This window comes from Leuciscus leuciscus, assembly GCF_965113295.1.
Source record: "Leuciscus leuciscus genome assembly, chromosome: 1".
Taxonomy (NCBI): Eukaryota; Metazoa; Chordata; class Actinopteri; order Cypriniformes; family Leuciscidae; genus Leuciscus; species Leuciscus leuciscus.
The window spans coordinates 60,465,828-60,483,816 of NC_138725.1; the positions used below are offsets into that span (position 1 = coordinate 60,465,828).

At 38.5% G+C, this 17,989-nt stretch overlaps 1 protein-coding gene across 1 annotated transcript in view; it reads left to right on the forward strand.

The window, feature by feature from the left end:
* Positions 1-532: 532 nt before the first annotated feature.
* ppp1r9ba (protein phosphatase 1, regulatory subunit 9Ba) overlaps positions 533-17,989 on the forward strand; it is a 41,068-nt gene continuing 23,611 nt past the window's right edge. The window contains exons 1-2 of the mRNA XM_082183951.1: positions 533-689; positions 2,408-3,813. Coding sequence (XP_082040077.1) covers positions 2,467-3,813 — 1,347 coding nt within the window. The 5' untranslated portion in view covers positions 533-689; positions 2,408-2,466. The remainder of the gene's footprint in view (positions 690-2,407; positions 3,814-17,989) is intronic.

Consider the following 17,989-nt stretch of genomic DNA (forward strand, 5'->3'; position numbering starts at 1 on the left):
ACATTGAAAGCATTTATAGTCCTGAAATAGAACATAAATAGGTCGAATTAAAGAATGATAAGAAATGGAAAATAAAATAAAGGAAGGGAACAAGGAAAAAATGTAATTAAAAAAAATAGGGCGAATTCACATTTATATGGAATATACCACATTGAAAGAAGTAGCCTATACATCTATTTATAGTCAGAAAAATAAAGAATATACAAATATTTAAAGAAAGAAATACAGGAAAAGACCGAAAAAAGAGTTGATTTAAACGGGATACAGCTAATATAGGCTACACATGGTTGCCTATATGCTTTATAAAATATTTGCTTCTGTCTAGCTTACTGACTGTACTACTACTTTGTATGCCGCTGCTGTGTATTATTGGTGTGCAAGTTACCGGTGTATTATTGTATTATGCTTAAAAGGTTAAAATAACCTGCGATGCTGCTGTGTAGCCTACTTGCTGTGAGTTGGAGAGAAGGGCACACGCGGGAGAGAGAGAGAGAGAGAGAGAGAGAGAGAGAGAGAGAGAGAGAGAGAGAGAGAGAGAGAGAGAAGAGGAGGAGGAGGGGGGCATGCGCGTCACACGCTCGTGGGGGGAAATCAAGAGGGCGAAAACGGCTCGTGGACACAATGGATTTGCGAACCAATGGACTTTGCGTTGATTAAAGGACGGACTCTTGATGAACACGAGAAACAAGGTACGTTCAGTTTTTTGAGGAGAGCGTATGTATGTTGCTCTTTTCCTCGTTTTCTTTGATTCTAACGGTAGAACCGTTATTTGGACGGTAGAGGATGCAGGAAGTCGAGGCATCATTGCAGAGAGAGAGAGAGAGAGAGAGCGGCCCGCTCCGCAGGGTCCTAATGTGATGTTTTGACAGGCTGCAGTCTCAATCTCTTGACACTCCTTCAACACAATCAGCGACGCAGAAAATATAGATTTTACAGTTTACCATTTTAATCCGCGATTTGGTTTGTCTTGCACACTAGGAACCTCTCGATATAAGCGAAATTAAAACGACAGCCGATGTTTCGGCGCCTGAAGGCTGGCTGTTTCATGCTGCCAAGATAAGTAATCTACTGGCATCAGCAGCAGCATGGGATCACAACAAAGCCTGCCTGTCCATGCCAGTATGCATGGTATTTCCCAAGGATTTGTGCACCGTTAAATATATATCAAATGACTTGAAATGGTCTCATGTTTTGTGTCTCTGTTTACGGTTTCGTTCATGACCTGACTTCCTTTATCTGACAGAAAGATCTATTTGACGTCTACAGAGATCCAACCCTGTTGGAGCTGCGTTTTGTAACATGGTAGCTGGCTTCCCATTTGGTCATTTTCTTGTTCAAGCTGAAAATTTTCTCTAAAAACCAGCTTGGCCACTTTAAGATGGTTTGTTGCTGGTTTAAGATGGTCTGTCATCTAATCACCATCTTAGGCCATCTATAAACGGGCTAACGTTACCATGTTCCAAAGCACATCTGCCAGTCTTATTTAAATACTGTTGTCTGCCAAAATTAAAAGCTTTGAAACCATTGTTATGTGAAATGTGGGCTATACTTGAAAGTACTTCTCAAAGAAATTAGAGTACGGAAGTGTTTCGCATCAGTGCGTAAACCGTTTCCTTTACAGTCTTTAATATTGTTCAAATTTGTATGTATTGAGCCTGTATTTATTTATTTATTTTTTAAATGTTCTAAATTAGAATTTAGTCTTATATCTTCATTTACTCCTGTTTTAGTGCAATTTTAAGTTAACTCTAAAAGTAAGAGGTGTCTGAGAATGTGTCTTTTCTGGCTTTATGACCCTGGGACATCTGTGTGGTCATGGTAGAGGTGTCAATGAATGCTCAAAAAACCACATTATGGTACTAAACATGTAGGTGTTTGCACTGGGGAGCTACTGTTTATGGTATTTGTGGCCCCTACTGAGTTATCAAACATATTTAGGCACTTAAACTACACTTAAAATGAATTAATGCTATTGCATTAGATGCAAAATATCAAACCAGGTCTCTTTTAACTTTTTACTTTATGTGAACTTTATGTGTGAGCTTGAGTTCTGAGAACAGGCCTAGCATAATTTGTCTGCAGATGCCACTTGGTTTAATATTTTACATCTACATTTTTTAAACTTCTAATCCAAATCCACTTACAAATGAGAAAAAAATGTTCAAATGACTTGACTACAAAGCGATTTAGCCTAATTCATTCATCCCATAATTTTTTATCTAATAATACAGTGAAGTTCACACATTTATAAGTGTGGATTTAGTGTTTAAAGGGCCACTCTTTATAGATTTATATTTCTGATAAAATATGTCATTTATTTTTTGTCTTATTCATACTTTCTACTTCTCTTTTTTTGGCTGATGATGGACTGATCCTGATGGCTGCCTCTCCTTATTCATTCAATAAGGAGGAGAAGCAGAGGGGGCTATGCTGTTTCTGCTTGTCTTTACTGCTGTTTGATTAACCATGATGAAGACTGAACCCCCATCTGCAGCCAGCGGCAGCACTAGCACCACCCTTGTAGCAAGAAGTGCATCGCCGCACAGGAATGCCTATGAGGCTGGAATTCAATCTCTCAAGCCAGTAAAAGATTCCAGTGCTGCTAATGGGGAGGATGGGAAACCTCGACCACAGGGCCGGGGCCGCAGGTACGGCTCCAATGTGCACCGCATCAAGAACATGTTCATGCAGATGGGTTCTCCCGGGGATGAAGAGGATCCGTCGAAGGCCAAAGCCCCAGACCAGACGATCCGACTATCCCTTCCCAGAGCAAGCAGTCTAAATGAGAATGTGGATCACAGTGCACTGCTCAAACTCGGCGGGACTGTGTCAGAGCGGGTTAGCCGCTTCGATGGAAAGACTGATGGTAGCGGATCCCGTGGATCAACCACAGGCATCTCCAAGCTGCAGGAGACACGGAAGATATTTGAACAACGTCACATGCAGGAGAAGCAGGCAGCGACTAATCGAATCCTGTTAAAGAAAGAGCGGGCGTCAGGGTTCCAAGACAGTCGTCTGGACGTGGTGGTTCGCTTCAATGGCAGCACTGAGTCATTGGACAGGCTGGATGCAGGCGACTGTCCCGCAGATGCAGTGTCCCCTACGGTCAGCCAGCTGAGCGCAGTATTTGAAAGAGTAGACCAGCGTAACAACCTTCACCGACCATCCTCAACCTCCCCGCTGCCTTGTACCCCGGCCAAGGTGGAAGAAATCAACTCCAAAGTCACCACTAGAAAGGCACGAGCCTTCTCTCCAATAGGAAATCAAGAAGAGGGAGCTCAGCGCATAGACCAAGAAGCTGCACCTGGGAGTCCGAAGAGTAGAACAAGCATCCAACCTGATGGACCCAATAGCAAACCATCCAAGGATGTGGCTTCTGACAGTGCTGGCACAGTTTTCGATACGTCCAGGTCAGAAGAGATCCAGAATGCATCAAGCAAGGATTCCATACCAAGGGAGCATGCAGCACCGGATGCTGGGAGCAGACTGGTACAGGCGGATGTCCACGCCTCTCTGGAAAACGGGGAGGCCACCAGCAGCCATGAGCCCTCAGAACAAAGAGAGGAAATTGGACAGGCCTATGCTGAGGAGGAATCCCACAGAGAGGATATCTCAGAAGCAGATCTGGTGGACATCAGCGCATACAGCGGGATCGGAGAGGACTCTGGTGGAAGTCAGCTGGATGAAGATGAGGAGGCTGAGGAAGATGAGGCTTATGAACCAGAATCCAGCTCTTCAGAAATCCCTGGGTTGCCTGTAGAAGATGAACCACCCCCCAGCAGGAAGATTTGTTTCAGTACAAACCCCATCAAGGTAAGTGCCTAAAATGTGTGAAAGCAAGGACGCATTGTTTAATAAACTGAATGCATTAGCGATGCAGTGTACACCACCTTAAAAGCTGTGGGCACGGTTTCAATTTTAGGCTTTCTGGGGTAAATTATGATAGCTTGTAGCCACCATTTTGAATGAATAATGTGGATTGGCAGGGTTTGGAGGGCTGCAGGAGTTGGAAAATAGAAGCTAGTCTTTGAAGATTGCATTTCTTTGGGGAATTATGCCTAAAAGTGTGTTTGTTATTGGTGTGACGCACAAGTAGTAGATGCCTTTGTCTCCTTAAATGTTCAGACACAAATTCTCTATGAAGGGAGGACTGCTTCACTGCTTGCAGAGTCATCTCCGGGCACCGTCAGCACTTTGATATAGCGCACGCATGCCACTGGCCCTGCTGACGGCCCACTTGTGCTGGTTTAAGACTGGCTGTTTTCAGACTGCATGGTTAGTCAGGTGCTGCACAGTGTTCTTAGCATGAGAGTCACATGGTCGTGTTCCTCTGTGTTTTGGCGACTTTCACATCTGAATTTGTATTCTTGAGACAATGGCACATTCACATGATGACCAACACTATCAGAGCGCCATCGCTTCAAACTGTTCATGAGCTCAACAAAGGGATAAGTTGTGTTTTGGTCAAAACGGTCAGGTACTTCGCTCTTCAGGTGCTAGATTCACAGCATGGGAATGGCCAGCTCCCAGTGCATACCGAAGGCATGCTGAATCTAAAGTGAATACTGTGTAATCTCACTGATGTCAATGGGATTTTATACCAGGGGATTTGCCTTGTGTTGCAAAACTGTGGCCGTCACGGTCCCTTTTTGTTCCTAGTGTAGAGAAAACATACTTTAAAGCAGAACAACGATAACTACAGTAGCAAATGAAATGCTTGAAATGTATAGCTTTTTTAACCTCATTTGACTGCATTTTGACCTTTTCATTGCAGATAGCCTATTCAATAAAAATCAGGTTGGAACACCTGTAAATACCAGCTCTATCAAAGCCTGTTTGCTTGTCAAGTCTTGTTTACCCTATACAGAATTATTCCGTGTCTATCATCCATTTCATTCTTAAACATTCTCCCTTTTTTCACCATCTTCCTCTTTTTCCTCTCCCTTTTTCCTCTCAGCTAGACTAAAAGCTCTTGTATCTGTTGATCACAGCCTCATTAGCCCCTTCTACTCTGGTATCATGATTGATATATTAACCTAAAATATCCGAGGGTACTTTTATGTAATATTTTACTGCAAAGGGGTTTGGCTGACAGAGACATTTTGGGAATACCTGCGATAGATAATGCCTAGATACCTAAATATAAAATCAAGCAACATCTGTAAGCAAACAGTGCTAGACATTGTGATACTAACTTTACATTTCACAGTCATTATTTGTCATTACTTTTAACTCACTGCTTCCAGTATCAATTTTAATGGATGAATGAAGTCAGTCTGACCACAGGTGTGGAGGATCACATTAACTACGAACATGTTCTGTTAACATTTGACTACCAGAAGGTGTGAGTCTTCAAAGCTTATCAGTTGTTTAATATTTTCACATTTGTTAAGTGTTCTGTCTGAATCTTTGTGCTAGCTAATGCACAGGCATTCATACATGTTTAAAGTGTCCACATTTGGGACCACTGTATCTCTGTTTGTGAGGGAAAGAATTTATTTTTTATTTTTGTGTGTGTGTCCTATGTCTGCTGTTGCTTACATGTTAACATGTTACATGTTGTTGAATGTTTGCTTGCATGAATAGGCGTAGTCATTGTTCATTGTACCATCTGTATTCTCGTTGTTTTCACATCTAGTTCATAGAGTGGCCTTATTATTAAGTGCATTGTGAGTCCAGAGTCATGGACAGACTCTCTTATCCTCTCAAAGACAGAAAGAGCTACAACAATTTTAGGGCAGGGAGGTGGTTAACTCAGAGCTGTTGGTAGAAGTTGACTTTTGGAGGTGATCTAAGACTGGTACCAGTTCATTTCAGGAGTGAGAAGCTCTGGGTTTAGATGCAATCAGATCCTAAAACAGAGTAGAAAGAAAGTGAAAGGTACATAACTTTAGGCGGGAAGAAAATCAGTACAGAGGAAGTGATATTCAAGTTTGCTAGTCACTGACTAATACTAGCCTATGGTACATAGACAAATTAGTAATTCCCCTTTAAGACATACACTATAAATTCAATGTGTTACTTGCCGTTTCTTTGTAATTATGTGTGAAATGTACTAGCAATTTCTGAATGAAAATTGTTTCCTATAAACAGTAATCCACCACAGCGTAACATTGCACTTATATGTTGCTGTTTAACAGCAGGAATAAACTTGTTTTTGGACTCTGTCTGATTGTCTCAGCTGGCATATGTGTGCTTTAGCAGCTCACAACCTCAACACATTGTGTCCATTCCTGCTGCTAAAAATAGTTGCGTTCTCTTCACTTTCACATAATCCAGAAAGTCTTACTCCCTGGCCCTGCACTACAGGTGGTGATGGAGCTGAAGGTAGCACTGATTCCAGGCAATAACACAGGGAATAATAGAGCTGTGTGTTGTCGTTGCCTTGCTGAATGAGGCCGTTATTATCAGGCTGCAGCAGGAAACTGACAAAAAAGGGAAATGCTGCCTTAAAGGGGCAGTGCAGGTTTTTTAAATGAGAGACTGAAACCCATTGATGCATCCGTTCGGTTGCCTCCTGCACAGAGGGATGTTGAGTTGCTTTTGTTAGAGCCAAACTATGCCTAAACGAATCTAGCATGGGATCATAGCTTAACACGCCATTTTTGTTCCCGTGGCAGAACTGATGCATCATTCCACGGTATCTGAAGAATGATAGAGCTGCTGGAATAGGGCTGAGCTAGACAGTATATGTCACATATTTACAATATATTTTTTGGTTTTATAATTTGAATCATCATCAGTGAGTATTTGAATCATCACTTAAATGCTTTAAAATTATTCAATAATTATTTTTTGGTGCATATTACTGTGATTTGGTGCATTTGAATAAAAAGTATTAATTTAGTGAATAAACATGCTGAAAACATCTTGAAAACTTTTTATTTTTATTTTAATTTTTTACTTCTTTCATTAAACGATATTGAATCCCTTTAAGGAATTTCACTCAGTGTTATTCTAGTTTTATTTATTTACTTTTATTGTTTTTATAAATATATAGAATTAGCTTTTATTTTATGTTTTGTTAGTCATGTGCTTTGTCATTTTTATTAGTTTTTGTTTTCTTAATATCATTTGTAGCTAATGTTTTTTTACTATGTTTTTTTATTTTTTTTTATTCGGAGTGTCTATTCACACTAAGTGCAAATAGCCCACCTTGTTGGCAGAGGTTGACAACATTTGCAATAGTGTAGGGGTAAAGGGGTGTTGCAGAAAGTTTTGACGCAAATCGACCCGAGTTCGAATCTGCCTTTTGCTGAACTCGCTCTATTTCCTTTTCCCATCACATATCAAATCGGAATGACATTTATTTTCAATTAAAATAAAGAAATTATTCAAAAAGTCAAAATAAAGTGTCACTAACGTGACTAACTAACGTGTGTTTAATAATAAAGTGTTTATCGGTTATGTTTAGGTTTAGGGAGGGCTTTATTGTCCAAATAAGGCGACATCCATTTAACAATTGTAGTAAATATAATCATTTACACTCTATTTTATTATTGCATATACTGTTTAATGTACAACAACACTGAGGTGCAAATAGTATTTGCCACTATTTATAAGTATAAATATCATCTAACTTCTTTTATAGCCTACTTATCTCAAAGAAAATACTGCTATTTTTATATACTGTAAATAAGTGTCACTATTTTCATTGTGTAAATATCATATTGCTAAGAAAATGCAGCTGTTTTCATTTGCATTTCAGTTCATTTAGTTCAATAGCAAGATTAAACAGCGTAAATAGCAGCTATCGCTAAGAAAATATGCTATTTACACTTAGTGCAAATTAGCCGCTGCCTTATTTATTCACAATTAGTCATTTTAGTTCTTTCATTTAAAATCAAATAACATTTATATTTTATTTTATTTCAATTAACAAAATACTTTTAATAGTTTTTGTTAATGATAATAACACTGGTTTCAGTACAAATACATAAAGACTGAAAATGCTGAAAAATATAGAATTTTCTTGTTTAGCCACATTATATATATAATGTTTATATGCACATGTTACATTGGCATATTAGAAACATCCAGCATGGTTTCTGTGTAATTAAATGTCATATACTTGAGTTGTTTTGTCTATTTTAGCCTTTGAGGTTACCAAACAGGCCAGTTAGTTTGCCAGAATACCCTCCAACCTTCCAATAAGAACGCTGTGCTATATTGCGATCCACTCGTGTACATTGATTGAGAAAGACAGACAGAGACATTGTTAGGCAAGCTGGATAATATACTGAAAAACAGGGGGTGGACTGTTTAAATCCTATAGAGGTCCTTTGGCTAGCTTTTAGGTGAGGTTATTGATTGATGTATGGCCTCATTTTGTTAACCAGTTCTTGCTGCCCATCCCCTCAGTCAGTGGCTGGCTAGTACTGCACACAGTCAGATCGTGGACGGACGTGGGCAAAAGGCTGTCAAACATGTGCAGTTATAGAGTAAAGACTCTATGAAGTACATTAATTGCCTTGTGATAAAGGACCTCCTCATGTTCCGACCATTTTCTGGTTGTTTTTCTCAGTTAGGAAGTGAGAGAATTAACAATAGCTTGTTTGTAGCTTTCGTTGACTGAACAGAACACCAAGACAGTGGAAGCTGTTTTCTTTAATGTTTTTTCTCTCTCTTTTTTTTTTGTCTATCATTTAACACAGTTTGCAATGATTCTTAGGGAAAAAATAGGGGCTTAAGTACCAAACAGACTTGGTCTGCGATTTTGAGAATGATGTGACATGATTATTCAACATTTTTAGATGAAGATGGAATCAAATAGGGAGAAGAATGTAAGACATGTTGTGATATGGATCACTGTTTTAAAGCATTTTTACTACAGCTCATTGGATAATAGTATTCAAAAGGTAGCCTTTTTTGCATTTCAGATTGTGAACGATTGTATTGATGTGTTTAACGCCTCCAGGCCAAACCCAGACACCATATTTACAAGCCTTCCGGTGTAAAATGAGGTTAGACTGCTGCATCTATGTTTAACAGCAGTCAGGAAAATATGACTTGATGGCCAATATTCAAATCTGACTTTAATTAAAGAATTAAAGGTCAGCCAATATCCAGATGTGCACTTAATTGGATATGACAAAGACAACTTTGTCATTGATGTTTTATATTTTCAGCATGTTGGTAGATTCAAGCCAATTTCATAATTTTTTCATCATTTTTATCACTTGCATTGCACCGTCTTGTGCTGCAGTAAGTAACTGATTACATGTAATCTGGATAATAAAGTAATTGTAAATAATAAAGTAGGCCTACTTGTAATTAGATTAGATTACATTTTAAAATGCTTGTAATCAGACTACAGTTACTTTATTGATTAGCCTATATATTATTCACATTCTTTCACAAACCCCATTATCCTATTCAATTCAATGTTATATACGAGTTAGGTCAAAAGTAATCTAAAAGTAGTCAGATTATATCACCTGAAATGTGTAGTTTAATATATTACATTACTTCCTCATTTTTATCATGTAGTTTGGAATCAGCAACAGGCTACAATTTGCAAGTAATCTATCAGCACTGGCTGCAGTAGCTATATAATGCATATACATGTGCATGACACATTAAGAGACCAGCACTTAACTACAAAGCATTGGTAACAGATCTAAAAGCATTGGCGTCAAATCAGGGAAAATCTGTCATTTCCTCCATTGATTTTCTCTGATTGATTCTTTCTGGTGTTTCTCAGTGGCCTGTCGTCAGTTATTTTTGCTCCTGCGGAGAGATGGACTGGCTACAAAAGGAGGTCAGAGGTGCCTCTGTCTTGTCAGATGTCTTTTAAAATGTGCTCTTGCTCAAAGACAATATTCAGCTGGCCTCACATGCTGTGAGCCATTAAGTGATGTTTATCTTTTTATGATAGAGCTCTGCATTCTGCATCAGCTTTGCCATCTTAAAAAACCTTTCATTTAGGCTGGCAAAGATTGTCGTGTTATGAGACGTACATTATATGTGGAGAGCTTTATTGGATGACTCAAAGTGGTATCAGATTGCATAATAGTTATAATAATGGACTGTGCAAAAGGTCTCTCTGTTGCTCTGTTTGCCATGATGACAAATTACTGTATTTGCCTTTAAACTTGTACTGATTTAGTGATATAAAGCATTATTGTTTTTTTTATAACCAATACTTTACTGATTAACATTTACAGCTATTTATTTAGATAATAAGCCAATAGCGTTTATTCAAAGCAACTTACAAATGAGGTGCATTACAAGCAATATATCATTAGAGCAATATTTGCAGTACACAATGCCAAGTTTTTATTATAAAGATTTGCACACGAACTTAAGCAAAAGTAACGCAGAAACCATTTTAAATTGTTGTTTTTTTCTGCTTTAGATAAGCTGAGGTAAATTATTAAAGGAACCGTATGTAAGAAATGTATTTCAATTAATCATAAAATGGCCCTGATAGACATTAAGAAATCATGTTCATTTCAAATACTTATATCACTGACAACAGTAGTCCGGCCAGGATATTGTCATTTAATAAGTGAAGTTGCAGCCCTCAACTGATGCTGATGTTGTCATGTTGTGTTTTGGCCTGATGATGCTCCACCCTCCACCTATCTACCAATCACGAAGTCAGTAGTGTTTCGGCCTCCGGGTTGCCAGCTCTGCTCTAGTTATCACAGCTGCAGCTACAAACGTGTCGGATAAAAAATGCCAGCCTATCTGGCAACCTCGAGTCAGGGGGGAGGGGGAGGGGATACACCGCTCTACAGTAATTTGAAAGTGATTGCAGTACCAGTTTTGGCCACAATCTTACATACGGTTCCTTTAATAATTAGGCTGTAAAAATAACTACATAATATACAGTGTAAATATTTATAATACTGGCTAATAATATGATGCCATTATATTTTTATACAGTAATGTCACATAAAAACACAAACAATGCACAATGTGAAAGCACAACAAACCTGTAACTAGTCATTAAAGGGATAGTTCACTTTGAAATTAAATTTTGGTATGTTTTAGCTTATCTCAAGGGCATCCAAGATGTAGGTGTCTTTTTTTCCGCAGTAGTTTCAATTTTTATATTTTTAGGTCAAACCGTTCTTGTCTGTCAGTCATATAATGCAGGTTTATGGTCACTGTCTGAAAGAGCATGCACAGAGTCCAAATTAAAACAATTCCCCATCGTCCAAATTAAACAATTCCCCATCGTAAGTACACATTGATGGCCTAAGACACGAAACGAGCGGTTTGTGTGAGAAAACGAACAGTATTTATATCGTTGTTACCTCTTGTACACAGCCACGTCCAAGTGATCTGAGAGCGCGGGCGGGTAAAGATATATACAATAGAAGTCGCCTTGGCTACTGCAGTTCATTGGAACGAAACCGTAGCCAAGGCGACATCTAGTGTATATATCTATACCCGCCCGCGCTCTCAGATCACTTGGACGTGGCTGGTTTGACCTAAAAATATCAAAATTGAAACTACTGCGGAAAAAAAGACACCTACATCTTGGATGCCCTTGAGGTAAGCTAAAACATACCAAAATTTAATAAAAAGCAAATATTTGACTTAAAACACTTATTATAATGACAAGAATTTTGGTAAACATCACATTGCTGATCTTAAATCTTTCAGTTTTCAGCTCAGATCTTTAATCATTAGGTCCGACCTTCGCAAGTCACTGTCTTTCCTAATTCTGTACGTAAGCAAGCTTAATGCAACAATGTAACATAATCGCTTAGTAGTGCTTACTAAAGGTATTTGTGTTTGTTGTTGCTTGCTTTAGTCAACCTAAGCTCTGAAACAAAACCTTGTGGTTTCACACTTATTTCAGCTGTAATTTCCTCATAATTATCCCAGATGTTTTCGGTATGGAATGTGTCCCACTCTGAGCTCTCTTTGTTATGGAGCAACAAAACAAGTGGATGAAGCACTGGCCAGTATCTTTTTTTATTCGTTTAGGACATTAACTAGATAGAAGCAGCATTCTTTTGGTGTTGTTTTGACTGAGTTGAAAGGGACAGAGTTATTTGGTGTTGTTTGACTTTCTTGGTCTTTAATGCACCTTTAGCCACTTCTAGTTCCTGGGTAAGAAATGCCAGCCGAGGCAGCAAGCAGCTTTTTCCCCCCTCTGTGTGGGAGAGCAGAACGTCAGCCCTTGGATAACTCACAGGGAGTCTGTTGTAGAAAGGTTGCCAGGGTCACGCTGGAATGCCCAATGCACTCGTTTATTTCTTTCATTTTTTCTTGTTGCTGCCGTTTCTCTTTAGCAGTCTTCTTCTTCGAGCGCTTGCTGTCTGGAGAGAGAGAAACGGGGCACACTGAAGCCTCTGTTCTCCACTTCTTCATCGCTCTCACATTATATCACACAGCCCTTTCCCGTTAACATTCTCTCTATTAAGCTCTCACACATGTGCCTTCCAAAGAAGTTTGTAATATCTGAAGAAAGCTGTCTGGTAGCATCCCTAATCGTATCGTATCAATGTCAGTTGTTTGGTTGACGCGTTCAAGCATTCAATTTGAAAACTTCAGCTTTTGCTCACAGAATCTGTTGAGCTGTAACAAGCTGCAGGGCCTAACAGGACCAGCCAAACTTTGCCCTCCTCCTTTTTAAAGGGGTCATAAAAGAGCTCAACGTACTAGAAAAACATACTGGAACTCAAAACGTCCTCCCCAGTCCAACAAGATCATTTAATGAAACTAGGCTGCTAAAACAACTCCCTCTGAACTTTAGCAACCACAGCAACTGTGACACTTTGGCTGATGAGAAACGCCGTAGTATGTATTTTACATTTTACATAGGATCCCTGGGCATTTCAGTCCGATGCATAACACTGTTAAGTGCAGATACTTGTTTTGTGAATTCATCACATATTAGACATGAAATCACTGTAGCTGGAGCACAGACAGTGTTATTGGGAATTTTGTATGTGATTTGGGCACTTAAAGGTGCAGTAGCACAAAATGTTTACAAAATTATTTCTACTCTGTAAAAAATATTTGTAGTTTTTACAGAGAAAATACTGTAAAAATGCTGTGATACAAATCTTGGTGAACTGTAATACACCTTACCGGTGTACCACCTGTATTATTATGGTAGTTATCAGTACATAACGTACCAGGCAGATTTTGCTACTTCAAATAGATTGTTTATAAGTTATAAAATATACAGGCACCAATATGCCAGAAAACAGAGACACTGAATTATAACGGCGAGTTTCTGGCTCTCACAGCTGCCGTTTTTTAATGTAGTTTCGACGATTTTTTTTTTACAGTGTATGAAGGTCAATGAAAACTACAATACGACTGTTTTTAGCTCACACATTTTTACTAACATTATTCGTGGACCTCAGGGGAGAAAAAAATATTAAAAAATGTGATACGACCCTTTTAAGAAACACAGCCTATATCTCACCCGTTGACTCGATAATCTAGTATACTGTTTTCTATCTTTACACCATGATTAACACTCCAAATTGGTGGTTGCAGGGCTGGGTTTGCTTTCCACATTATTCATGCATGATCTTGAATCTTCAGGTCATGTTTCTCTAAATGTTTCAGCAATACGGATCGCACTCTGAGGTCCTCCGTTTCTGACACTTATTTTGCTCTGATAACGGATCCGCAAATGGGTATTCCTGAACGCTGCAGCGAAGGGACCTGGAGTGGAGGCAGGCACAGAGCCAGAGTTGCTTTTTCATCTCCGTTTTCTTATTAAACCCATTTGTTGTGCACACATCTTGACAGCACCACTGCAGATTCGGTCTGCAGCGTTGCCTGCTGTCAATACTTAAAGGGACAGTTCACCAAATAAACATAGTCGTCATTTATTCCCCCTTGTGAATGATTTCTGAAGGATCATGTGACACTGAAAACTGGAGTAATGATGGTGAAAATTCAGCTTTGCCATCAGAGGAATAAATTACATTTTAAAATATATTCAAATAGCAAACAGTTATTTTAAATTGTCATAGTATTTCACCACATTACAGGTTTTACTGTATTTTTAATCCAGTAAATGTTCCCTTGATGAGCATTAGGGACTTTTTTCAAATACATTTAAAAATCTTACCAACCCCAAACTTTTGAATAGTATTGTAATTATGTTCGGAACAACATTTGGGAGAGTAAATGATGACAGAATTATAATTTTAGGATGAGCTATCCCTTCAAATCTTGTCTGGATGTCCTGTAATGTTCCCAAAACAGATTGGCTAGAGTTACTGACACAAGCCATTAAAACGTGCCGTGGAGTTAATCACAAAGGCTTTAGTCGTTCAGTCCCGAGAGACAGCATTCCAATGCTCTGAATAGCAAGTCCTGATGTCGAGAGACTGTAATACAATTAGTTACATTTGTGTGTTTGTGCTAGAAAATAACAGCTGGTCAGTCCCTAGATCAATATTACAGTAGTATTAGTGGAAGCAGGACCAGCCATTGTGGCTTGGACAGGAAGCTCTGAAGTCATGCGTGTGTGTGTGACCATGATTGTTTTTCCTTCATCTGGTAAGCCTATTCATTTCACCCAAAAGACACTTGAAACACCAGTCAGTACAGTGCTGACTTTTAATCGAATCAAAAAACTCACATACACATATCTCAGAATGTTTGGTGTTGGGTTAGTGTCCATCAAAAATCCCTTCTCTCAAAAGGCTGGTTCACCTAAAAATGGAAATTCTCACTGCGTTTGAAATCAAATACTTCCCTACTATATAGTATGCGAAAGACAGTATCGCAACAGATTAGTATGTCTGAATGCATAGTATTAGAAGCACAGTAGGCGAAAAGTACCCAGATGACCTACAACTTCTGGCGAGATTCTGAAGTCTGCATTTACTGAACACTTTACTATCCCCATGAGGCTAAGGGAAAGGATTTATGAATGCATTCACCTAATATCGGAATCTATATAAAGAATCTATATAAATTCATTTTAAATTGCTTTATTTTAGTCCTTGCTTATTGACAAGGTGGAGGAAAGTTACCTCTTTTATTTAATCAGAGGAGGGTCATGCGTGTTGTATCGGTGAGTATTACATGACGTCATATTTCTTACAAGTGGACACGAGAAATGAAAAATGCTAGTAGGAGAGATAAACTGATATACGACCTGCACTATCATGCATAAGTGTATCTTGGTCTAGAGTTGACAAAGTAAACAAAATTTGCAATACATACTGTGGCAATATCGAATCGCAAAACTTGTAGAATCACAATTCTTATATCGTATCGGCACCCAAGTAATCTTGATAGTATCGAATCGGGAGATAGGTGTTTCATCCCAGACCTTCTACCCACATTCATTCTATAAAGAACATACTTTTCTAATGGTTGCAAAGTACAAACTCAAATGTAGTACCTACACAATTTCGGACAAACCATCTCTCATGATTTACTCACTCATCATGTTCTAAACCTGTGTTTTTGTCCATACAATCTGTTACAATACTGTTTGGACTCCAGTGCTCTTCAAAATATCTTTTGTGTTCCACAGAAGAGAGAATGTCATACACATTTGAAACGACATGAGGGTGCGTAAATCGTGACCAAATTGTCATTTTCAGATTTCATTATCGAAAAAAATAAAAAGTTTAAATCAAACTAAAGCAATAGTTTGTCTTTTTGAGATGTCATGTAAACACAGAACATGCTTTTATCTCTTCATCCATGTCAAATCGCCCATAATGCCTCAGTCACAGACTGAAAGCAAACAGTAAAGAAGAGGTCAAATGTCCTCAGGGCTCACAGCCTCTTGGTGGGATTAAACCAACAGGTTGATTCTTAAGGATTAGCAGTGTGTCTTGTGAGATTAGAGAAGTGCAGCATTTACCCTACAAAAACCTTTGACTGTTTCATGTTTTCACAGATTTATATACAGTATATTTAGATACACTACTACTCAAGTTTTTTTTAGTTTTTTTTATTGATGTAAGAAATGTTTTTTGAGCAGCAGATCAGCATATCAGAATGCTTTCTAAAGGATCATGTGGTGGCCGGAAATAAATAGTTCAGGCATGAAACTCTGTTTGCGTTCAGATTGGTTGTTTCAGTGGAACTTTCACAGCAAATTGATTTTACTTATTTCATTACTTTATATATACACCCTTTATAACCACAACACCAAATGAATACATTAACTCTGCGTGCTATGCAAATTCTTATTTTCGTCCTCCACCTCCCCAGCACCACCTGTCTAGATCTGCTACGGGGGTCTACCTCTCTCTAGCTGCCGCAACATGTTTCCCTTCATTTTATGTTCTGACCATTTCAAAATAAAAGGCCAATAATTAAATTAATGTTCAATTATATGAATATAAAACAAACAATACTGACTTCTAAAGCCACTTTTTGTATTGTTTTTTTTTTTTTCAATCTGTTACAAAAATGTAAAGTCTTTGAATTATCTTTATTGCAGGGTTTTTCTTAGCATATATCGACATGCAAATAATTCAGCTAATTAATCAGCATAACACATAATTTGATTCGTCTGATTGACAGCTGTGGTTGCGTTTTGGAGAGATGATTAAAGTCCCCGTGAACCGGAAGTTGCAAACGATTTTTCTCCAGTGCTGTGACGTATTTCCCAGTGAAACGGAATATTGAACAGAGGGCAGGGTTTTACTCTAGCGCTCCTCCTCTCCATCTCTCACTCATAGCAGACTAACGGTTTGAGGGCAGTGGTTAAGCGTTTTTCAACCCAAGCCGTCAAGCCTACGTCATCAGAAAAAGACGCCATTCCAGACCGGAAGTAACTTTTCAGACTTTGATTAAAGATTACCACGGCAAACAATTTTTTTCTGTGTCTTAACTTGCACGGATTAATTGTTCACCACAAGACTAGTAATATGCGCTAACAAAGTAAATAGGGTCCATTTTGATTTCACGGGGACTTTAATGCCATATTGCTTAAGATCAGTTTTGCCAGCAGACCTTAGCAGGAAGATCGCTGGTGTCTGTTAATTTGTTTGTATGTTCAGATGTGAACAAGCTGAGGGTTTGAGGGTTTTGTGGTGTTCTGTTCTCTACGTCTCTTAACCTGACTGCACTGGAAAGCTCTTAGAGCTGCTTGTGTACTCAGTATGAGTGAATCCTTCAAACACATCCATGAAAAAGTCTGCTTTATCAGCCACTTTCACACATGGAAAACATGAAATTGCTGTATAATTGCTGGGCAAACTTTTCAGGTGAAAATATAACATCTGTTTTTGTCACCTCTTATACTATGGATTTTTTTTTTATTTTTTTTTTACACATTGCACTAATATAGAACTATTAGTCAGACATAGGCTACTGCTCGAGCCAAATTAATTTCAACAACAGCTGTTCACACATGACCTCTAAATGGAAAAATGTAATTAAATTTGCTGCAGAGGCGCGTACGGTCACATTTGCCCTCAAATAAATGTATGTGACCTCTCAACTCTATCATAGCTGAGGAAGGAGAGCTGTAGTCAGGCTCTGGGTCTCTTTTTCTAGATGGATGAATGCATGTCTATATTTTAATTATGTTTGAATATTTTGTATAAAAAAAAAACTTGGATAATTGCTTGACATTTATGCTGTAGGAAAACGAGGGTACACATTGTGATTCATTATTAAATTAAATTAAATAACATGAAGAAAGAAATTCTTACCTTGTTTGTGTTTGAGCTTCTGCAATTTGTGCAAACAAAGCCAAACTAAAAATAATGATTCTTGGGCTGAAATGCAGACCATTGTCTGATGATGTAAGAGACAGGTTGATGGATCGATTGATTAGTTGATTGATTGGCTTCTCTTTAATGCCACTCTGAATCAATAGCGCACAAATGGGTGTTTTAGCAATGTATAGATTTAATGCCATTTTAGGTCCTGGAGTGCGGAGTGAGTTTTTAAACTGGTTAAATTAAGGTTACTACAACCTAGGGCTTGCACATACTATTCGACTAGTCGACTTTAATGCTCTGTCATGACGCTTTAAGCTTGATGTTGACTAGTCACGGGTCATGGCCACTTTTACGCTCCGTTT